General features: G+C 68.9%; 3 protein-coding genes across 10 annotated transcripts; 2 read left to right on the forward strand and 1 right to left on the reverse strand.

Moving 5' to 3' along the window:
- Nucleotides 1-7: 7 nt before the first annotated feature.
- On the forward strand, nt 8-7,827 carry EMILIN1 (elastin microfibril interfacer 1). Its single transcript, XM_055811092.1, is given in 11 exon segments — nt 8-411; nt 3,024-3,149; nt 3,843-3,861; nt 3,863-4,052; nt 4,135-5,104; nt 5,184-5,962; nt 6,372-6,418; nt 6,420-6,480; nt 6,601-6,618; nt 6,901-7,035; nt 7,260-7,827. Coding segments are annotated over 11 exon segments (2,850 nt in total). The 5' UTR covers nt 8-238; the 3' UTR covers nt 7,592-7,827.
- A 36-nt stretch (nt 7,828-7,863) lies between these two features.
- On the reverse strand, nt 7,864-14,144 carry LOC101916682 (cGMP-dependent protein kinase 1-like). Of its 3 annotated transcripts, XM_055811256.1 has the most exons (21): nt 13,902-14,144; nt 13,593-13,667; nt 13,174-13,373; nt 12,944-13,110; nt 12,575-12,688; nt 12,399-12,504; nt 11,751-11,814; nt 11,506-11,583; nt 11,324-11,412; nt 11,066-11,131; nt 10,935-10,982; nt 10,268-10,312; nt 9,648-9,786; nt 9,413-9,543; nt 9,239-9,328; nt 9,013-9,154; nt 8,756-8,919; nt 8,570-8,686; nt 8,335-8,397; nt 8,189-8,264; nt 7,864-8,113 (listed from the first exon to the last, which is right to left on the reverse strand). In XM_055811256.1, the coding sequence occupies exons 1-21, from the start codon at nt 13,908-13,910 to the stop codon at nt 8,027-8,029; spliced, it is 2,070 nt and encodes a 689-aa protein (XP_055667231.1). In that variant the 5' UTR covers nt 13,911-14,144; the 3' UTR covers nt 7,864-8,026. The 3 variants fall into 3 exon arrangements, with proteins under 3 accessions (XP_055667231.1, XP_055667232.1, XP_055667233.1); XM_055811257.1 differs by lacking the exon at nt 13,593-13,667; XM_055811258.1 differs by lacking the exon at nt 13,593-13,667 and having other exon boundaries at nt 13,920-13,927.
- A 446-nt stretch (nt 14,145-14,590) lies between these two features.
- KHK (ketohexokinase) lies at nt 14,591-17,342 on the forward strand. Of its 6 annotated transcripts, none has more exons than XM_055810999.1 (8): nt 14,592-14,762; nt 14,847-14,963; nt 15,058-15,192; nt 16,102-16,174; nt 16,288-16,434; nt 16,723-16,811; nt 16,888-17,045; nt 17,144-17,342. In XM_055810999.1, exons 1-8 carry the CDS (start codon nt 14,626-14,628, stop codon nt 17,227-17,229), a joined length of 942 nt encoding a protein of 313 aa, XP_055666974.1. In that variant the 5' UTR covers nt 14,592-14,625; the 3' UTR covers nt 17,230-17,342. The 6 variants fall into 6 exon arrangements, with proteins under 6 accessions (XP_055666975.1, XP_055666974.1, XP_055666973.1 ...); XM_055810998.1 differs by lacking the exon at nt 15,058-15,192 and adding an exon at nt 15,231-15,365; XM_055811000.1 differs by lacking the exons at nt 14,847-14,963; nt 15,058-15,192 and adding an exon at nt 15,231-15,365 and having other exon boundaries at nt 14,591-14,762.
- The last annotated feature ends 10 nt before the right edge of the window (nt 17,343-17,352 follow it).

The following is a 17,352-nucleotide window of genomic DNA, read 5'->3' on the forward strand; positions in this document are numbered from 1 at the left end:
GCAGCAGGCAGGAAGCAGGGGGCCCCGGGGACCCCGTCGGCGGGCAGTGCCGGGGCGGCTCTGTGGCAGCAAGGGGCTGGCCGAGGGGCGGCCGAGGGGAGGGCAGAGCCGCCGTGCCGAGCCCAGCCGTGCCGAGCCGCGCAGAGCCAGGAGAGACGGAGCCGCGACGGGACGCGCCATGCACTCCTGAGCTGGGCCGTGCCCGCCGAGCCGAGCCGTGCCGAGCTGCCCGCCCAGCATGGCCCCCTGGCTCTGGCCGTGCCTGCTGGCCGCCCAGGCCCTGGCTGCCAACTTCCCCCCCAGGTACAGCCTCTACACCGGGGGGGGCGCGCCCCACGGCTCCGTCCAGGCCACGGCCCTGCAGGGCCCAGCTGCGACCCACGGCGGTGCCCGGGCCGCCAGCCGGCACAGGTAGGAGCCGTGACCGCCATGCCGGGCCGGGAGGGGACACACGGGCGGCCGGGCACCCACATGTGCCACGTCCCACCGGGGTGATGGGAAGGGGCAGCGGGTCCTGTCCCCGGTGGGTGCTGCCGTGCCGGGGATGGCGGTGGGGGTGTCCCCCAACTTGGTGGGGGGCAGCCCCCACCCCTTGATGGCCCGCTGTCGCCGGCACAGCCACATGGTGGGTGTGGACGGTGGGCACATGCAGAGGGGCCAGACCCGGGGGCGTACGTGGGGCCGGGCACCGGGCACCGGGCACCAGGAGGGGCTCGGGCCAGGGGCACAGAGCCCAGGCTCCCCGCAGGGATGGCTCTGGGTGTGCTGGGCTCAGCGCGGCTGGTGCCGGGGATCCCAGGGCTGCTGTGGCCCCAGCATCCCCCGGCCCGCGCTGTGCAGTGCGGGGCCACCACTGTTGGGGAGGGGGCGAGGGGCCCGGACCCACCCTGTCCCTGTCCCCACCTCTGCCGGTGCCATGCCGGTGGCTGGGGACAGGCAGCGTGGGGTTGGCGTGGGGCGGCTGGTGCCGGTGGGTGGGGGAGCTTGGGGGACTGCTGGGCTGGGGGTGGCCCCACGCCCCTGGGTTGGGGGTCACACTCTCGCCGCGGCCACATCAGTGCCACAGCAGCGTGGCCATGCACAGTGGAGCTGCCTCGGCACAGCCACTGCCGTTGCCTGCCCTATCCCTGCCCCACTGCCAGCACCGTGGCAGCCCCACTGCAGTCCCACTGCAGTCCCGGGTAGTGTGGCAGGACCTGGCTGCTGTCATGGGGCTGCCTGGAAAGGGGGGGTGTGGGGTAGGCACCCCCAGCCCAGCCCCACATCGCCGTAGCAGGGCACAGATGTGGCTGAGCATTTACCTGTGGCTTTGGGGGCACAGTGGGGTTTCCCCACAGGTTGGGGGGTTCAGTGACCAATCCTTATAGCTTGGGGGGCACAGCGGCCCCTCCCTGTGCTCAGAGCAGGCGTGGGGGGCCATCCTCATGCCCTGCCCTTTCAGGAGGGCTTTCATCCCATCCTGTCCCCATCCCGTATCACACATCTCATGTCCCATATCCCCGTCCCATCTCATCCCTGGAATGTGGGCATCCCCAGTCCTGGGCAGTGGGACCCTGGGGCCGTCTGGGGTCCCACAGGTGTGGGGTTAGGAGGCACAGCGGGGAAGGGAAGAGAAGAGAAGGGAAGGGAAGGGAAGGAGGGAGGCGAGTGGGGGCCATGGTCGGCGCAGGAATTCCCGGCGGCCCCCGGGGAGGAGCTGGAATCCAGCCGCGGCCTGAGGGGAACCAGCCGGAGTCTGACGGGAACCGGCCGCAGCCCCACAGGCCCCCACCGCAACCCCCCAGCTCCCACCACAAGGTCTGAGGGCCTGGGAGGCCGCTCCTTATGGGACTGCCTGAGGGGCTGCTCTGTGTGGGGCTGGGGGCTCTGGGTTTGGGGCTGGGCTTCAGGCTCCGGGCATAGACCATATAAGGCTGTGCCAGGGTCCTTGCAGCCTGCAGGGCCATGCTGGGGTCCCGAGCCATGGGGCTGGGGTCCTTGCAGCCTGCGGGGCCATGCTGGGGTCCCGAGCCATGGGGCTGGGGTCCTTGCAGCCTGCGGGGCCAGCTGGGGTCCCGAGCCATGGGGCTGGGGTCCTTGCAGCCTGCGGGGCCAGGCTGGGGTCCTGAGCCATGAGGCTGGGGTCCTTGCAGCTTGCGATGCCGGGTTGGGGTCCCGAGCCACAGGGCTGGGGTCTTTGCAGCCTGCGATGCTGGGCTGGGGTCCTGTGCCATGGGGGTTGGGGTCCCTGCAGGCTGTGGGGTTGGGCTGGGGTCCCTTCAGCCTGTGGGGCTGGGTTGGGGTCCTGTGCCATGCCATGGGGTTTGCACCTGGCTGGGAGCTGTGAGGCCCCATGGCTGGTCCTGCAGGCCTCTGGGCAGCCTGGGTTCCTGCACCCCAGTGTGGGGGGCTGGGGGAGCGGTGCCCCCCGTGCCATTGCTTTGCTCAGGGGGACAGTTGATCCCCTGTTGTATACTCCAGGTTGGGGGGCACAATAGCTGTGGGGTGGCTGAGCCCCCCCCAGTGGGTGGCTGTCCCATCTGCCCCTGCTCCACCAGTGCAGAAAGGACCAGGGACATGTGGGGCAGCTATGTGGCAAGACAAGGGGTGCCCATCCCCAGGACAAACTGTGTGGGGCCCCACAGCATGGCATGAGGGGGTGTCTGGCACACCAAATCCTGTCTGGCTGCCCCAAACCCCACAAACAGAGCCCCCAGCCCCACAGGGCTCCCCAGTCGCTGCCCCATGGCTGGGGGGCCACGGCTGCTCCTGCAGTGCCACCGGCCCCAGCAAGAGCTTGGCGCAGAGCCCTGGTGCTACAGGCTGCTGGGCAGAGCAGGGATGAAAGGGCTCCAGCATGGGGCAGGATCCGGCCCATTAACCCCACAGCACTGGGCCGTGACGGCTGCTACCGGTGGGGCCGGCAGGGCGAGTGTGGGGGTGTGCAGAGGTGGGGGGGGCCTGGTGTGTGCCAAGATGATGCCTGGTGCGTGTGGGGGGATGCCCAGTGTGTGCCGGCCAGGCGCTCTGACTACTTCCCACAGGAACTGGTGTGCCTACGTGGTGACGCGCAGCGTGAGCTGCGTGGTGGAGGATGGCGTCGAGAGCTTCGTGAAGCCGGACTACCAGCCCTGTGGCTGGGGGCAGCTCCAGTGCCCCCGCGTCCTGGCGTGAGTGGGGCTGGGGCTAGGGGAGCTCCGTGGGCTGGGGGGGCTCGGAGCAGAGCCATGTTGGTGGTGGCCCCACCACCCCTGCTGCTGCAGCTGCTGCTGGTGTTTATCCACCCCGCGGTCATGTTTACTTTTTCGCAAGAGCCCAGCAGCCTCAAGCAGTGCTGGGTGGGTGACTGGCCCCTGTCCCTGCCTGGCCAGCAGCCCCCCCACAAGGTGTGTGCCAGGACCCCTGGCACACCCCGTGCTGAGGGCAAGTCGCCAAGCTGGCAGCTCAGTGGCAGGGCCAGCAGCATGGGGCGATGGCAGTGGCAGGGTGGCAGGGGCAGCCCCCCACCCCCAGCTGCTGGCAGCTGAGCAAGAGGCTGGGTGCAGGCAAGGGCCTGGCTGTGCCACCGGGACCAGACCACAGCCTGTGTTTGGTTTTGCTCCCGCCTCGCCAGCTGCCCAGTCCCGAGCTGCTGCCTTACGCCCCTGTGCGCACGGTGCCACCTCCGACACCGGCACCCTGGCAGGCAGCGGGGTGCTGGCAGGCATGGGGGACCGAGCACAGGCAGGGCTTTGCCGCAGGACCAGCCCTGCTCCCCACACCCAGGACCTCCCCCCCCAGTGCCCCTCTTGCCGGCCCACACTGCGCAGCTGGGGGCTTTTCATCAGCCCCCGCCGCTGCGGCAGGGTCTCCTGTGCCCGCAGGTACCGCAGCTTCCTGCGGCCCCCGCTACAAGGTGTCCCAGAGGACAGTGTCGGAGCTGGCCTGGCGCTGCTGCCAGGGCTACTCGGGCGAGGACTGCACTGAGGGGCCGGGGCCGGCATCCCTGCTGCCCACCAGTCGTCCCCGACCCCGGCCCAGCCGCCCCACGCTTTCTGGCTTCGGCAACCCCCTCAGTGGCCTGGGGGGCGAAGGTAGTGCTGGCAGGTGGGGGGGATGCACCAGCGGGATGGTCCCGGCGCAGTCATGACCGTGAATGATGCGGTACGGTGGCAGGTGGTGTGGATGCGGAGAAGGTGCGGCAGCTGGAGGAGCAGGTGCGGCAGCTGAGTGAGCAGGTGGAGGAACTGCGGGCCAGGCAGGAGCTGCCGCCGGAGCAGCCACACCGGGCAGCAGGCGGCAGTCCCGAGGGCGAGCAGCCGGCCGATGCAGCCGCCCCAGCTGAAGTGCGGGAGGCCCTGAGCCATGTCCAGCGGCGGCTGGAGGAGCTGGAGAGCCGCCTGCATCGCCAGGAGAGCGGCCGGGAGGGTCCAGTGTCGGTGGCATCAGGGGACCCGGGGGCAGCCACGGCACTGCGTGAGCTGGAGCAACGGCTGCAGGAGACCTGCGCTGCCTGCACAGCCGGCACTGAGGGGCTGCGGCGGCAGGCAGCGGAGGACCGGGAGCGCATGCGGGCGCTGGAGAAGCTGGTGGGCTCAGTGGACCAGCGCAACCGGGAGGCGGTGGAGACGGTGCAGCGGCACATCAGCAGCCTGAGCAGCCGCCTGGCACCCGCTGCCGCCCCACCAGACGATCTGCACCGGCGCCTGGCCGAGCTGGAGCGGCGCCTGGAGGGGCTGCCCTCGGCCGTGATGGGGCCTGGCGGGCAGGGACCAGTGCTGGCCCGGCGGCTGGCAGAACTGGAGGGGCGACTGAATGCCTCGTGGGCTGGCCCATGGCCCCCTGAGCTGGACAGGTGGCAGAGCGGGCTGCCGGCACGCCTGGCCAACCTGAGCCGGGTGGTAGAAGGGCTGGTGGCGAGCGGGGCACAGCACGGTGCCCGCCTGGCTGAGCTGGAGGGGCTGCTGGCCCGCTGCGGCTGGCCCTGCCCGGCACCCCCAGAGCTGACGGCGGGTGGCCAGGATGGGCAGCTCGGCCTCCTCCTCCAACAGCTGGAGCAGCGGCTGCAGGACACTGAGGGGCAGCTCCAGGCCCTGGGGGCCAGCAGGGATGGGCTGGGTGGGACTCTGCAGGGGCTGCGGGCAGAGTGGGGGGAGCTGCGGGAGCTGCTGGGGGCACAGGGGGAGGCACTGGGGCAGCTGGCGGGGCGGCTGGGGCAGCTGGAGGCAGGGGGGGGCCCTGGCAGAGGAGCTGGCAGAGCTCCGCAACCGGTCGGGGCTGCTGGAGGCCAAGCTGGGGGGGCCAAGCCCCTGCCCCCCACCCTGCTCCCCACTGCCACCCCATGAGCTGGAGCAGCTGCGGGCCGAGGTGGACGCCTGTGCCGCTGCCTGCCGCCTGCCCGAGCCTGGCCCCACCGTGCCGGAGGCGGAAGCGGAGGTGCCACTGGAGGGGTTCAGTGTCTTCGGGGGCACCTCACCCTCGGAGCTGCGAGCGCTGCGGGGTGAGCTGGTGGCAGCACTGCTTTCCCTCGGTGGGATCAACACCACAGTGCAGGAGCTGCAGGATTCTCTGGACCAGCAGGATGCCCGGCAGCGTGAGCTGGATGCCATCATTGACCGCATCGTGGCTGAGCTGGACCAGGCAGCGGCGGCAGCAGCAGCACGGCAGGCTGAGAGCGAGGAACGGCTGGAAGGGCTGGTGCGGGAGCTGGTGCGGACCAGGGGCTGCCCAGCCGGCCTGGAACCACGGCTGGCCAAGCTGGAGGGAGTCTGCGAGCAGCTGGAGGCTGTGGCGGGCGGGCTGCGGGGCGTCCGTGAGGGTCTGGGCCGGCACGTAGCAGGGCTATGGGGTGCAGTGCGGGAGCTGAATGGCACGGCCCGTGCCCAGGACGTGCTGCTGGAGAAGGCGCTGCAGGCCCAGCTCCCACGTCGGCTCAGTGCCCTCAACGCCAGCCTGCAGCACCTGCGCGGGGAGCTGCTCCACCTGAGCCAGAGGGACCTCGCTGGTGCGCGGGGCACGAGGGCGCTGGGGGGCATGGGGTGGTGGGGACTGTGCTTGGGGACATGGGGCAGCAGGGAGTGGGAAGACGGGGTTGCCAGTGAGCGAGGCAGTTGCGGGGCATGGCTGGGTGGGTATGGGGGTGCGGGGTGGGTGAATGGCAGGTCTACAGGAGGCTGCGGGCTGTGGGGCTGTGGTGTGGAGACGTGGGCCTCAAGGTGTGGGGACATGGGGACACAAGTTTTGGGGGCTCAAGCCATGAGGAATGGGGACACAAACCGTGGGGACAGCGGGGGTCAAGGTGTGGGGACACAGGGCTGTGGGGACATAAACCATGGGGATCCGGAGCTCCAGGCATGGGGATGTGGAGTGAGGGTTGTGGGGCTGGGGCGGCTTTAACCCTATCCTCCCTTCAGGCCCCCCTGGACCCCCTGGACCCATTGGCCCCATGGGTGAGATCGGCCCCCCCCGGCCCCCCCGGGCCCCCTGGCAAAGATGGCGAACAAGGCCCCCTGGGCCCCCCCGGTAAGGAGCTGCCCCCCGTGCCCTGTCCTTCTCAGCAGGGCAGTGCTGGCATGGCTGGACCGTGCACCCCAGGGGTCCTGCCCCATGCCAGCTCTGCAGCCCTCTCACTTTCCCTTCTAGGGCTGCCAGGAGAGAGAGGTAGGGCTTGGGGGCTGGCGGGGCATGGGGTGCTTGTGGTGGGTGCTGCAATGGCCATTTGGGGGGTGTCTGGCCTGGGGCAAGGGGGCATGGGAAGGCACAGGACACTGGATGGGCCAGCCTGGGGTGATGGTCATGGCTGGCTGGGGCAGAGGGACTGGGCACACAGGGGAGGGGACGTGGTCAAGGGGGGGACATGTGGACACAGCAAAGGGGCAGGTATAGGGGGGAGCAGGGGCTATGGCTGCTGGGGCGGGTGCCCTGTCCTGATGCGCTGCCCAGGCACAGTAGGGGAGCCGGGCTCTGTGCCCCACATCGCCTTCTCGGCCACCCTGAGCACCCAGCGCACGGAGCCAGGTACCGTCCCCTTCGACCAGGTCCTGCTCAACGACGGCGGTGCCTATGACCCCGAGACGGGTGAGCGCCCACGGGTGGGGCAGGGTGGGGGCTGTGGGGCAGGAGGGGGGTGGTGGAGTGGGATGGAGGCTACATGGTCATGGCCATGGGAAAGGGGGTGCCTTGATGGCCGTGGGACACAGTGGGGGAACACCAGGGGGTGCAGAGCCCATTCTGGGGGCACTGGGGGGTCCCTAGGGACTGGGTGGCTGCTGGCACTGACACCCACCCACCCACTGCCACAGGCACCTTCACGGCACCAGTGAGTGGGCGATACCTGGTGAGCGCAGTGCTGACAGGGCACAAAGGGGAGAAGCTGGAGGCTGTGCTGTCGCGCTCCAACCAGGGCATCGCCCGCCTGGACTCGGCCGGGTTCCAGCCCGAGGGGCTGGAGAAGGAGCCGGTGGCCGCGCTGCAGCCCAGCCCCGGGACACTCGGGGTCTTCAGCCTCCTGCTGCCGTTGGCTGCTGGCGAGACACTCTGCGTGGACCTGGTGTCAGGGCGCCTGGCCCACGCGCCTGACGAGCCCCTCACCGTCTTCAGTGGGGCCCTGCTGTACGACACCGAGGAGCCCTAGAGCCGCTGGACCCTCGGACCAGCCCCCTGGCATGGGGCTGCCAGCCAGCCGGGGGCACAGCCAGGCCGGGGGGTCCCCACACCCCGGCGGGATCCCCCCACCCGTCCTGTTATTTATCAGCACCCCCCCAACCCCTCAATCCCCTGCCACCACATGCCCTCACCCCACATCACTGCCCCCTAGACCCCCACACCACCCCACCACCCCCGGCCCCCCCACTGCCCCCCACAAAATAAAGACGCGGCACCGGGTTTTGTACCCGCGGTTCCAGCTCCTTCCTGCGCCTGGTGGCAGCACCACGATTTATTGTCCTGGGGCAGCCCTCCCCCAGCCCTGAGAGAGCACAAGGCCACAGGGCAGCACCCAGCATCACCCTGGCCTGGGGCTGTGGTGGGGAGGGGGCACAGCCAGCCCAGCCCGGGGTTCCTGCTGCCATCAGAAATCCTCATCCCAGCCCGAGAACTCATCTTCTGCTGGTGTCCAGTCGGTGGAGAAACGCTTGAAGTTGGCATAGGGAGGTCCCTGGGGTGGGGGGATGGGGTCAGAGCCAGCTCCTCCTGCCCCCTGGACCCCAGCCCCATGACCTCCCCAGCCTACCTCCTTGATGAGCTGCCGGGTAGGTGCCTCCAGCTGCCGCAGCGCAAGCTTCCTCCACTTCAGGGCCCCAAACCACCTGGGGGGGGGATGTGTATGCTGCAGGAGGGGACAAGGGGGGCCCCCACCCGTGCACCCGCTCCCCTCACCTGTGCTTCTTGATGCCACGGATGCCACTGGCCGTGTTCCCTAGGCGCTGCCCCGGACGGCGCCTGCAAGGGGATAGTGTGGGACAGGGCAGGGGGGGCACCCCTCCCCAACACCCCCACAGGGTGCACTGATGCATCCACAGCACTTGAGTGCCTTGTTCCTGCTTAGGACACCCCCCTGCCCCCTGTGTCTGCCCAGGCTGTGGCAGGACCCCGCGGTGGGCGCCCTGTGCACCTGCAGAGCTTGCTGATGAGGGAGCAGGCAGCCTCGCTGAGGAAGGCAGGGAAGGAGAAGATGCCATCCAGGATGCGGCTGTAGATCTGCTGGGGGTCGGCGCTGTGGAAGGGGGGCCTGCAGGGCAGGGGCAGGTGGAGCCTCGCTGCAGTGGGGGCTTATCTGGCCCCAGGGGCGCACACTCACCTGCCCACAAGCAGCTCAAAGGCAAGGATGCCCAGCATCCAGAAGTCAACAGCGAAGTCGTGACCCTCCTGGCGCAGCATCTCAGGAGCCAGGTACTCAGGGGTCCCACAGAAGGAGTAGGTTTTCTCCCCCCGTCCCAGCTCCTTGGCAAAGCCAAAGTCGACCTGCAGGCACCAGTGCTATCAGCCAGCACAGCCCACCCTGCCAGCCCTCCCCAGGCGCCGGTGCTGGCGCTGCCAGGATGTCCGCTCTGGTACCAGCTTGATGTAGCCACGCTGGTCCAGCATGAGGTTCTCAGGCTTCAGGTCACGGTAGATGATGCCACGGCCATGCAGGTACTCAAGACCCTCAACAACACAGGCGCAGCAGAACACAGCCAACGGCTCCTCAAAGAAGCGCCTGCATGTCAGGGACCAGCAGTTGTGTGGCACAGCACGGCATGGCATGGCATGGCACAGCCATGTGCTCATCCCAGCCCCGTACATCTCACGCAGCTTGGTCCACAGCTCACCGCCCTGGCAGAACTCCAGCAGCAGGTAGATGTACTGCCTGTCCCGGAAGGTGCCAAAAAAACTGCCACCGGAGAGGGGTTGGTGGGACCTTGGCACAGCTGGTGGCCTCACTGTCCCTGCCAGTGCCCACAGCCCCCTCTCTCACCCCACGATGAAGGGGCTGCGGCTGCCTGCCAGCACCCGCCGCTCCGTGCGGACGTGCTCCTGCTGCTGCGTCCGCACCACCCAGTCCTTGCGGATCCGCTTCAGTGCAAAGAGCCTCTCCCGGTACTGGACCTGGGCACGGGTAGCCATGGGCACCCCGATGGGCACCACCGGTTGCAACAGGATGGGGCTGGGTGGCAGGAGCCAGGGCAGAGGGTGCAGGGTCTGGCTCTCACCAGCTCAACCCTGCCAAAGCCGCCAGTGCCCAGGATGACGTGCTGGCCCTGCCACTGCCCCTCCTTGTAGCGCACAGCCACCAGGTCCTCCAGTCGCACTGGTGCTGGGGGCTGCCGCAGGCTTGGAGACCCCAATTCCCTGTGGGTGCGAACCATGGCCCTGCATCACCCGCACCAGCCCGGGGATCCTGCTGACCCCCAAGCCTTGCCAGGACCCCCCTGCTGCTCTCCAGAGATTGCGCTGGGTCAGACCCTGGGGTCCCCAGTGCCATCAGGCTGGGCCATGGGGACACTGCCACACCCAGAGCCATCCCAGGGACCCTGTGTCACCCGGCCAGACCCCAGGGACCCCAGCACAGAGCAGAGCCTTGGCTGACTTGCTGCTGTCTGCCCTGTCAACTGCCCACCCATGTCCTTGCCCTGAGATCAGGAAGACCCGTACCAGGGCAGCGTGGCCCTGTCCCCATCCCCATTCCATCCTGATCCCTTTCCCATCCCCATCCCACCTCCACCCCATCCTCATCCCAATTCCTTCCCTATCCCCATCCCTATCCCCAGGCCATCCCCGTTGCAGCCCCATCCCCATCCCTAGCACATCCCCAGACCCATCCTGCACTCACTTTCCAGGATCCTCTGGGGCCGGTACTTCTGGCTCAGTCGTGTTCCTGCAGTGGGAAGGAGGTGGGCCGGGCCGGGGCGGGGGGGGGGGGGAGTGGGCAGTGGGGCAGCCCTTGCTCAGCCCTGCTCCCCACCACAGCCCTCCCCATGGCCCCCCAGACCCAGGTTGTGGGGGGGAGCAGAGACCCTAGTCCATGTGCAGGACCAGGACAGAGCCACCTTGGCTGGGGGGTCCACAGTGGGGCCATCGTGTGTGGGGCCACGATGGGGCGAGCTGTGGGGCTGGGTGGCAGTGGGACAGTGCTCACCACCCAGGGAAGAATCTAGGAGCAACCTGAGGTCACAGCACAGCCCCCGCCCCAACGCCCCCCCCACCCGCACCAGCCGGAAGCTCTGTGCAGGACACCTGCCCTGAGCACCCTGCACCCATTGCCCCCAGATGCCCCCCGGCCCCCCACCTGCAGTGCCCATGCAGCCTGGCCTGACCAAGGACCCACTCTCTGGGGCTTCCTGGGGCTGGGGGCTCCCCCCTGGGTTGGGGGTCCCAGGGGCTGGGGGCTCCCTGGGGCTGGGAGTCCCAGAGGGGCTGAGGGCTCCCTGGGGTTGGGGGCTCCCTGGGGTTCGGGGTTCCCTGGGACTGGGGGTCCCAGGGGAGCTGGGGGCACTCACGGCTCTAGGAGCAGCTGAGGGCAGAAGGGGCTGATCTCGAGGAAGTCTCTGTGAAGCAGAGGAAGGGTTGGGAGTCAGTGGGGCCAGGGGGGTCCAGCAGTGCCAGGAGGGGGGGGCATGGGGACACCTACTCTTTGGCCATGGTGACACAGGTGACATGTCCCTGGGCCTGGCATGAGGCTGTGCGGCGGCTGTTCCTGCGCAGAGGGGGGTCAAGGGGGTCACAGGGGGCACTGTAGGGGGGGGTGCATAAGGGTGTGGGGGGTGTGCACATTGGGGGTACAAACGAGGGGCGTCTGTGGGGGGGAGGGGGGGTGCTCCATGGACAGGTCCATGGTGGGGGGGATGTCTATGGGGGGTGCATGGTGAGGGGTCAGCAGGGCACGTACCGCAGCAGGGAGAGCTCCCCGAAGTGCTGCCCAGCGCCCAGGACACGGATGAGCCGCTGCCCCCCGCCTGCCCGCTGGCTGACCCGCACCTGCAGCACCGGGCAGCGGGAGTGGCTGAGTGCCAGCGGGGCCAGGGGGCCAAGGGGGCGCTGGAGGAGCCCAGGTCATGGGTCTGCACCCACCTCACCCCTCAGGATGATGTAGAAGTTCTCCCCCTCATCTCCTTCGTGGATAATAATGTGGCCGGGCGGGAAGGTGCACTGTGGGAAGGGAGTGGAGGGGCTGCTGGGGGCAGGCAGGGGCAGGCAGCCTCCATAGCTGCCCCCAGACCCACCATCCCAGGCACAGCCCAGCAGCCCCAGCCCCCCGCGGGGAGGTGTCCTGAGATCCCCGGGCCCTGGGAGCCCCTGCCTCAGTGCCCACCCACCTCCTCCATGGCATCCAGCAGCTTGCAGAGGTGGCTGTCGGAGAGGTCCTGCAGCCAGTGCACCCTGTGGCAGAGAGGGGCTGGTGGGTGTCCCACGGCCTGCCTGTGCCCTGCCTGCACCCCACCTGTGCCCTGCCTGCACCTCACCTGGGCCCCACCTGTGCCCTGCCTCCCGCCTGTCTGCATCCTGCCTGCACCTTGTTTGCAACCTGCCTGTGCTCTTCCTGCACCCTGCCTGCAATCTGTCTGAGCTCCTGCACCACAGAGCCCAGCCCAGGTGGTGGGCAGGGCAGGCCTGGGTAAGGGGATGGAGAGGCAGGCGGCTGCAGGGGGGACAGAGATTGGGATGGGGAGGGGGGCGTGGTGGAGGTGGGGCTGGGCATGGGAACAGGGATCAGCTGGGAGCAGGAATCGGGATGAGGATGAGACCAGGCTGGGGCTGGGGATAAGGGTGGGGACAAGGATGGTGATAGGGATGTGGCTGAGACGGGGGTGAGGATGATGGTGAGGACAGGGCTGGGACCAGAAGGGGACTCTGCAGGCAAGGGCTGGTAGGAGGGTCCAGCCACCCCTGAGGGGGTCAGGGTGTGGGGCCTGGGGGCGGTGGGTGCTGTGGGGTGGTGTCAGCAGGTGCCAGGCCCCACTCACATCCGCAGGGACCCCAGGAGCTCCACTCGTCTCTGCTTGGCATTGCTGGTGGCGATGGCCCGGTACCGCTGCCTGTCGATGGCCCAGAGGCGCACAGGGCTGAGAGCTGCACAAAAGGGAGTCAGCGGGGTGCTGGGGGGCCGGGGGGTGGCATGGGGCCGGGGAGCTCTCCTTACCCCTCACGGTGGCCGTGCGCTTGCAGTGGTAGAGGATGGCAAGCTCGCCAAACACGTCACCTGGTCCCAGCGTGCGGAGCTGCTGGCCCCGCTGGCTCACACTGAGATGCCCCTCTGCACAAAGACCCGCAGCATCATGCACACACACACACGTGTGCACACGCATGCAACTGCCCTGCAGCAGGTAGCCTCGCACCCCATGCAAACGGGAGATGCATCCTCCGCAGAGGTGCACACATACACACGGGTGTGCACAGGCACCTGCATGTGCAGCAGCCCAATGTGCACAGGCACACATGGCACACCCACACACGGGCACAGATGGCGGCACACATGTGACCGCCATGTGTGCCCATGCCACATTCTCACCTGCCACAATGTACATGGCAGTGCCTTCGGTGTCCTCAGCCAGCACAGTGTCCCCAGGGCCATGCCGGACAGTGGTGAAGCTCTGGGCCAGTGCCTCAGGGCAGCCCTCGCCCAGGCGCCGCAGGAACTCGCTGCGCCCCACCGCCTCCGCGATCAGGCTGAGGTCCCTGGGGATGTGGGTAGGGCAGCACTGGACGCCAGATCCCGGACCCCCAGTTCCCGCTGGCTACCTGTGCGACTTGGGGCTGTTGGGTGCGGCATCACTGGCAAGGGGCTCGGGGATGATGGCCAGAGCCCGGCTGTCCCGCCGGCTGGGGGGCTGCTCCATCACATCCTCCCACGCCATGCTCTGCAGGAAGGTCCTCTCCTCCTGCAACCGCAGGTCCCGCAGCTTCTCATCCATCCCCACACCACGAATGCTCCCAGTGCCCTGGGGGTGCTGGTGTTTAGGACCACCGTGGCATCATGGCACCAGTCCCCTGGCCCCAGAGCACAGAGGGGGGATGCTACCCAGGGCACAGCCCCACATGGCACAGCCAGGCTCAGCATGGTGCTGCTGGCTTTGGCTCTGCACTGCCCGGCACGGCCCAGCCCAGCGTGGCAAGGGTCACCCAGAACCCAGCAGTGCTGTGCATGGCCCCTGCCGTACCCCAGGCCGAGGTGCAGGCAGGAGGAGTCCCCAGTGGGTGTCCTGGCATGGTCTGCCACAGCCCTGCCTGCAGCCCTGCAGCAAAGACAGGTGTGGGCTCCCACAGGCATCGTGCCTAGGCACTCCCTGCACCGTGCAAAGGTTGTGCCGCTGGCACAAGGGAGCCCAGCAGGGCCTCGGCGTGGCTGACAGCACAGCACGGCAGGAGAATGCAGAGACCTGTCCTGTCCCCCCTGGCACCCTGGGCCGTGGCTGCGGCCAGCCCCTGGGGACTCAGCCCTGCTACCCACCCTGCACCCAGCCGCCTACCGCTGCCATCGCTGCTACCGCTGCCACCGCTGCCGTCCCCTCCTAGCTGCACTGCTGCCAGGGCCTGGCCCAGTGACACATTAACCGACACAGCGGCACTCCCACCCAGCACCTGCCGGCCCGCAGCTGCGCCTGCTCACCCCAACCCGCACCCCCTGCTCGAGGAGGAGCTGTGGAGTGGGGCCAGACTCACCCCCAAGTCCCCTGCAGTGACACCGGCTGTTCCTGGCTGGCCAGGGCAGAGTCCAGAGGACCCTAGCCACGTCCTCACCCCCCAGGCAGCCCCCACCCCATAGCACCCCTCGCCCCAGGGCTGCCCCAGTGGAAGGGTGTGCATGGGAAGTGCGGGTGTAGTTGCAGTGTGCGCACCAGGGGGGGTACACGGGGGTGCGTGTGTGCATGGCGGGGGGGGAGGGGGTGCACACACTGGGGGGGTGCCCCGCGGAGGTGTGCCCGGTGCCCGCGCAGGCCCGCTCCCGGTGCCCGGTGCCTGTTCACTGCGTGCAGACCCACCCCGCCCGCTCTGCGCACGCCCCGACACCCGGGGCTCGCGCGGTGCGGAGGAGGGCGTGGTCTCGGGGCGGGACGGCGCTGACCACGCCCCGCCAATCGCGGTCCGCCCCCAGGCCGCGCCCTCCACTCGCCCGCGGAGGGAGCGGCGTGGCGGCGGGCTCTGATTGGCGGCGCCGTGAGAGGCGTGGCGCGGGGGCGGGGCGGGAGTAGCATGGCTGCGGGAGCAGCAGCGCGACGGGAGTCAGGGCCTGGCCCCGGGGGCGAGAAGCGGATCCTGTGTGTGGGGCTGGTTTGCCTGGACATCATCAGCGTGGTGGAGGCCTACCCCGCCGAGGACTCGGACATCAGGTACCGGGGCGGGGGCAGCTCCACAGGGTGTTGCCAGGGGTCTCCCCGGGGCCGGCCCGGTGCCCACGGCCCGGTGCCTTGCAGGTGCGTGTCGCAGCGGTGGCAGCGGGGCGGGAACGCCTCCAACTCCTGCACGGTGCTGGCGCTGCTGGGAGCCCCCTGCGCCTTCATGGGCTCGCTGGCCCCTGGACACGCTGCCGAGTAAGTGGGGTATGGGGGGAGGGGGGGGGGGGGCGGCTGGGGCTGCCCCACTTTGATGCTTCCACTGGCCCCTCCACGTCTCTCCCACCGGCAGCTTCGTCTTGGCTGACCTGCAGCGCTACGGGGTGGACGTGGGCCATGCAGTGCCGCAGCCTGCTGGCTGCTTGCCCACCTCTGTCGTCATCGTCAATGCCAGCCGGGGCACCCGCACCATCCTGCACGCCCATGGGTGTGTGGCACCTCTCACCCCCCTCTCTGTCCCCCAAGTTTCATTGTGGCGGATTTCCGGCACCGGGGTGTGGATATGACGCATGTGGCCTGGCAGCCCCGTGGGGATGTGCCCTGTGCCTGCTGTGTTGTCAGCGCCGCCAGCGGCTCCCGGACCATCGTGCTCTATGACACGTAAGGGCACCAGCCCCAGACCTGATCACGCAGCAGGCAGCGCTCAGTGAGGCCAGCTTGGGGCTGTGGACCCCTCCCTGCCTTTGGCCCCGGCCGAGCTAGGCACTCAGGCCATCCCATGCACCCCAGAGGTCTCACAGTGCTTGGCCTGGGCCAGAGGCTCTGCCAGTGCCAGCCCAGCGCTGCCTGCCAGGGAATCCTGTGTGCCAGACTGGGTGATTCCCCATAATCCTGCACACACAATCCCTGTCAATCACCCCAACATGCTGCAGCTGTGATTGGCGGTGGCATCCCTGCATGGCCATGCGCTCTGGTGTGTGGGACAGCTGCCACAGCCCCCACAGGGACACACACCCTGCACCGCACATGGTGCCCAGGACAGTGCTCCCGTGGCTGTGCTGGTGCCAGCAGGGCAGCCGAGGTCCTCACTGTGGCAGAGGGCAGGCTGCGCTTACATGTGTTGATGGTGGAAGTGGCTGTTGGGCATCACTGACCCCTCTGGCAGCTCCAGCCCAGCCACTGCCATGCTGCCCTTTGAGTCCATCTCAGGGTCGCACTGCACCATCATTAATAATTCACCAGGGTGGTGCCATCCCTGCTGGGACCTCTGCCCTGCAGCACCACTGAGCCTGCCATAGCCTGCAGTGCTTCCCGTCACCCCTGGCTGGGGGTCCCTGGGGGCTGCCCCACACTGTGGCTTGGTGTCCCCCCTCCCTGCCTGAGCCCCTCCCTGCAGGAACCTGCCCGACGTGACTGCGCATGACTTCGAGCTGGTTGACTTCTCCCAGTACAAGTGGATCCACTGGGAGGTGGGGCCGGGGCTGGGGGGGGACCCCCGGGGCCGTGTGTGGGGGACCCTGGGGCTGTGTGTGGGGGACGACGGGGGCAGCCGGTGCCTGTGCCAGGCGGTGTGTGACCACAGGCTCGGAACGCGGCGGAGCAGGAGGCGATGATGCGGCGCGTGGAGAGGTACAACCGGGACCGGCCAGCGGCCGAGCGGGTCCGCACCTCGGTGGAGGTGGAGAAGCCGCGGGAGGAGCTGCTGCCGCTGCTGGGCCTGGCCCACGTGGTGCGGGGCGGGGCCTTTCTGTTGGGGCGGGGTGGGGGAGGGGCCTATGCATCAGGGGCGGGGGGGGTCATGAGGCGAGCCTCAGGGCGGGGGTGTCAGGGCTTGGGGGGGAGCAGTGGGAGTTTGGGGTGTGGGGTGGTGGTGGGCAGGGCTGCGAGGGTGCGGGGCGAGGTACAGGGGGGCACAACCTGTGGGTGGCTGCGGTCTAGGGGAGTGCAACCAGGCTGCCAGCACAGCATTGCATAGCTGGGGGTGTCGCCCGCCCTGGTCCCAGCCCTTCTCCCGCAGGTGTTCATCAGCAAGGATGTGGCTCGGCACTTCGGGTACCAGTCGGCCCCCGAGGCGCTGCAGGGGCTGCACAGCCGCATACAGCCGGGGTAGGGGGGGTGTGAGCGGTGCCAGTTTTGGGGGGGGCACAGCTCTGCCGCATGCCCATTCCCCCACCCCCACCAGGGCCACACTGATCTGTGCCTGGGCTGAGGAGGGGGCCGATGCCATGGGGCCCAGCGGGGAGCTGGTGCACTCAGATGCATTCCCGCCAGAGACCCTCGTGGACACGCTGGGAGCTGGGGACACCTTCAACGCTGCCGTCATCTTTGCGCTCTCAGCAGGTGGGCACAGCCACAGCGCAGCTGTGGCACGGCCATGGCCCAGCACAACTTGACTCGGCTCAGTGTGGCCTGGCATGGCTGACACCCCCATTCCCCAGGGAGGAGCCTACAGGACGCTCTCACCTTCGGCTGCCAGATTGCGGGCAGGAAATGTGGGATTCAGGGCTTCGATGGTATCGTCTGAGCCAGGCACCCTGTGCCAGCACCAGGAGCTGCTGCCAGCCCTGGGGCGTGCTGCTGCCCTGTCACATGCAGCACCCCCGCACCCCACTCACAATAAAGCCCCATACTGCCACACTGCTGCCTC

The sequence above is a fragment of the Falco peregrinus genome, chromosome 7 (genome assembly GCF_023634155.1).
Source record: "Falco peregrinus isolate bFalPer1 chromosome 7, bFalPer1.pri, whole genome shotgun sequence".
In the NCBI taxonomy this organism is placed as follows: domain Eukaryota; kingdom Metazoa; phylum Chordata; class Aves; order Falconiformes; family Falconidae; genus Falco; species Falco peregrinus.

What these genes read in the sequence shown, in the direction of transcription:
- LOC101916682 (XM_055811256.1), bottom strand. An exon ending in GCCCCAGAGGATCCTGGAAA is followed by an intron (nt 9,787 to 10,267) that starts GTGAGTGCAGGA and finishes TCGCACCCACAG; the next exon opens with GGAATTGGGGTCTCCAAGCC. An exon ending in GCTTTGGCAGGGTTGAGCTG is followed by an intron (nt 9,544 to 9,647) that starts GTGAGAGCCAGA and finishes ACCCGTGCCCAG; the next exon opens with GTCCAGTACCGGGAGAGGCT.
- KHK (XM_055810999.1), top strand. Translation starts at nt 14,626, where the DNA reads ATGGCTGCGGGAGCAGCAGCGCGACGGGAGTCAGGGCCTGGCCCCGGG. An exon ending in TGCTGGGCCTGGCCCACGTG is followed by an intron (nt 16,435 to 16,722) that starts GTGCGGGGCGGG and finishes CTTCTCCCGCAG; the next exon opens with GTGTTCATCAGCAAGGATGT. An exon ending in CACAGCCGCATACAGCCGGG is followed by an intron (nt 16,812 to 16,887) that starts GTAGGGGGGGTG and finishes CACCCCCACCAG; the next exon opens with GGCCACACTGATCTGTGCCT.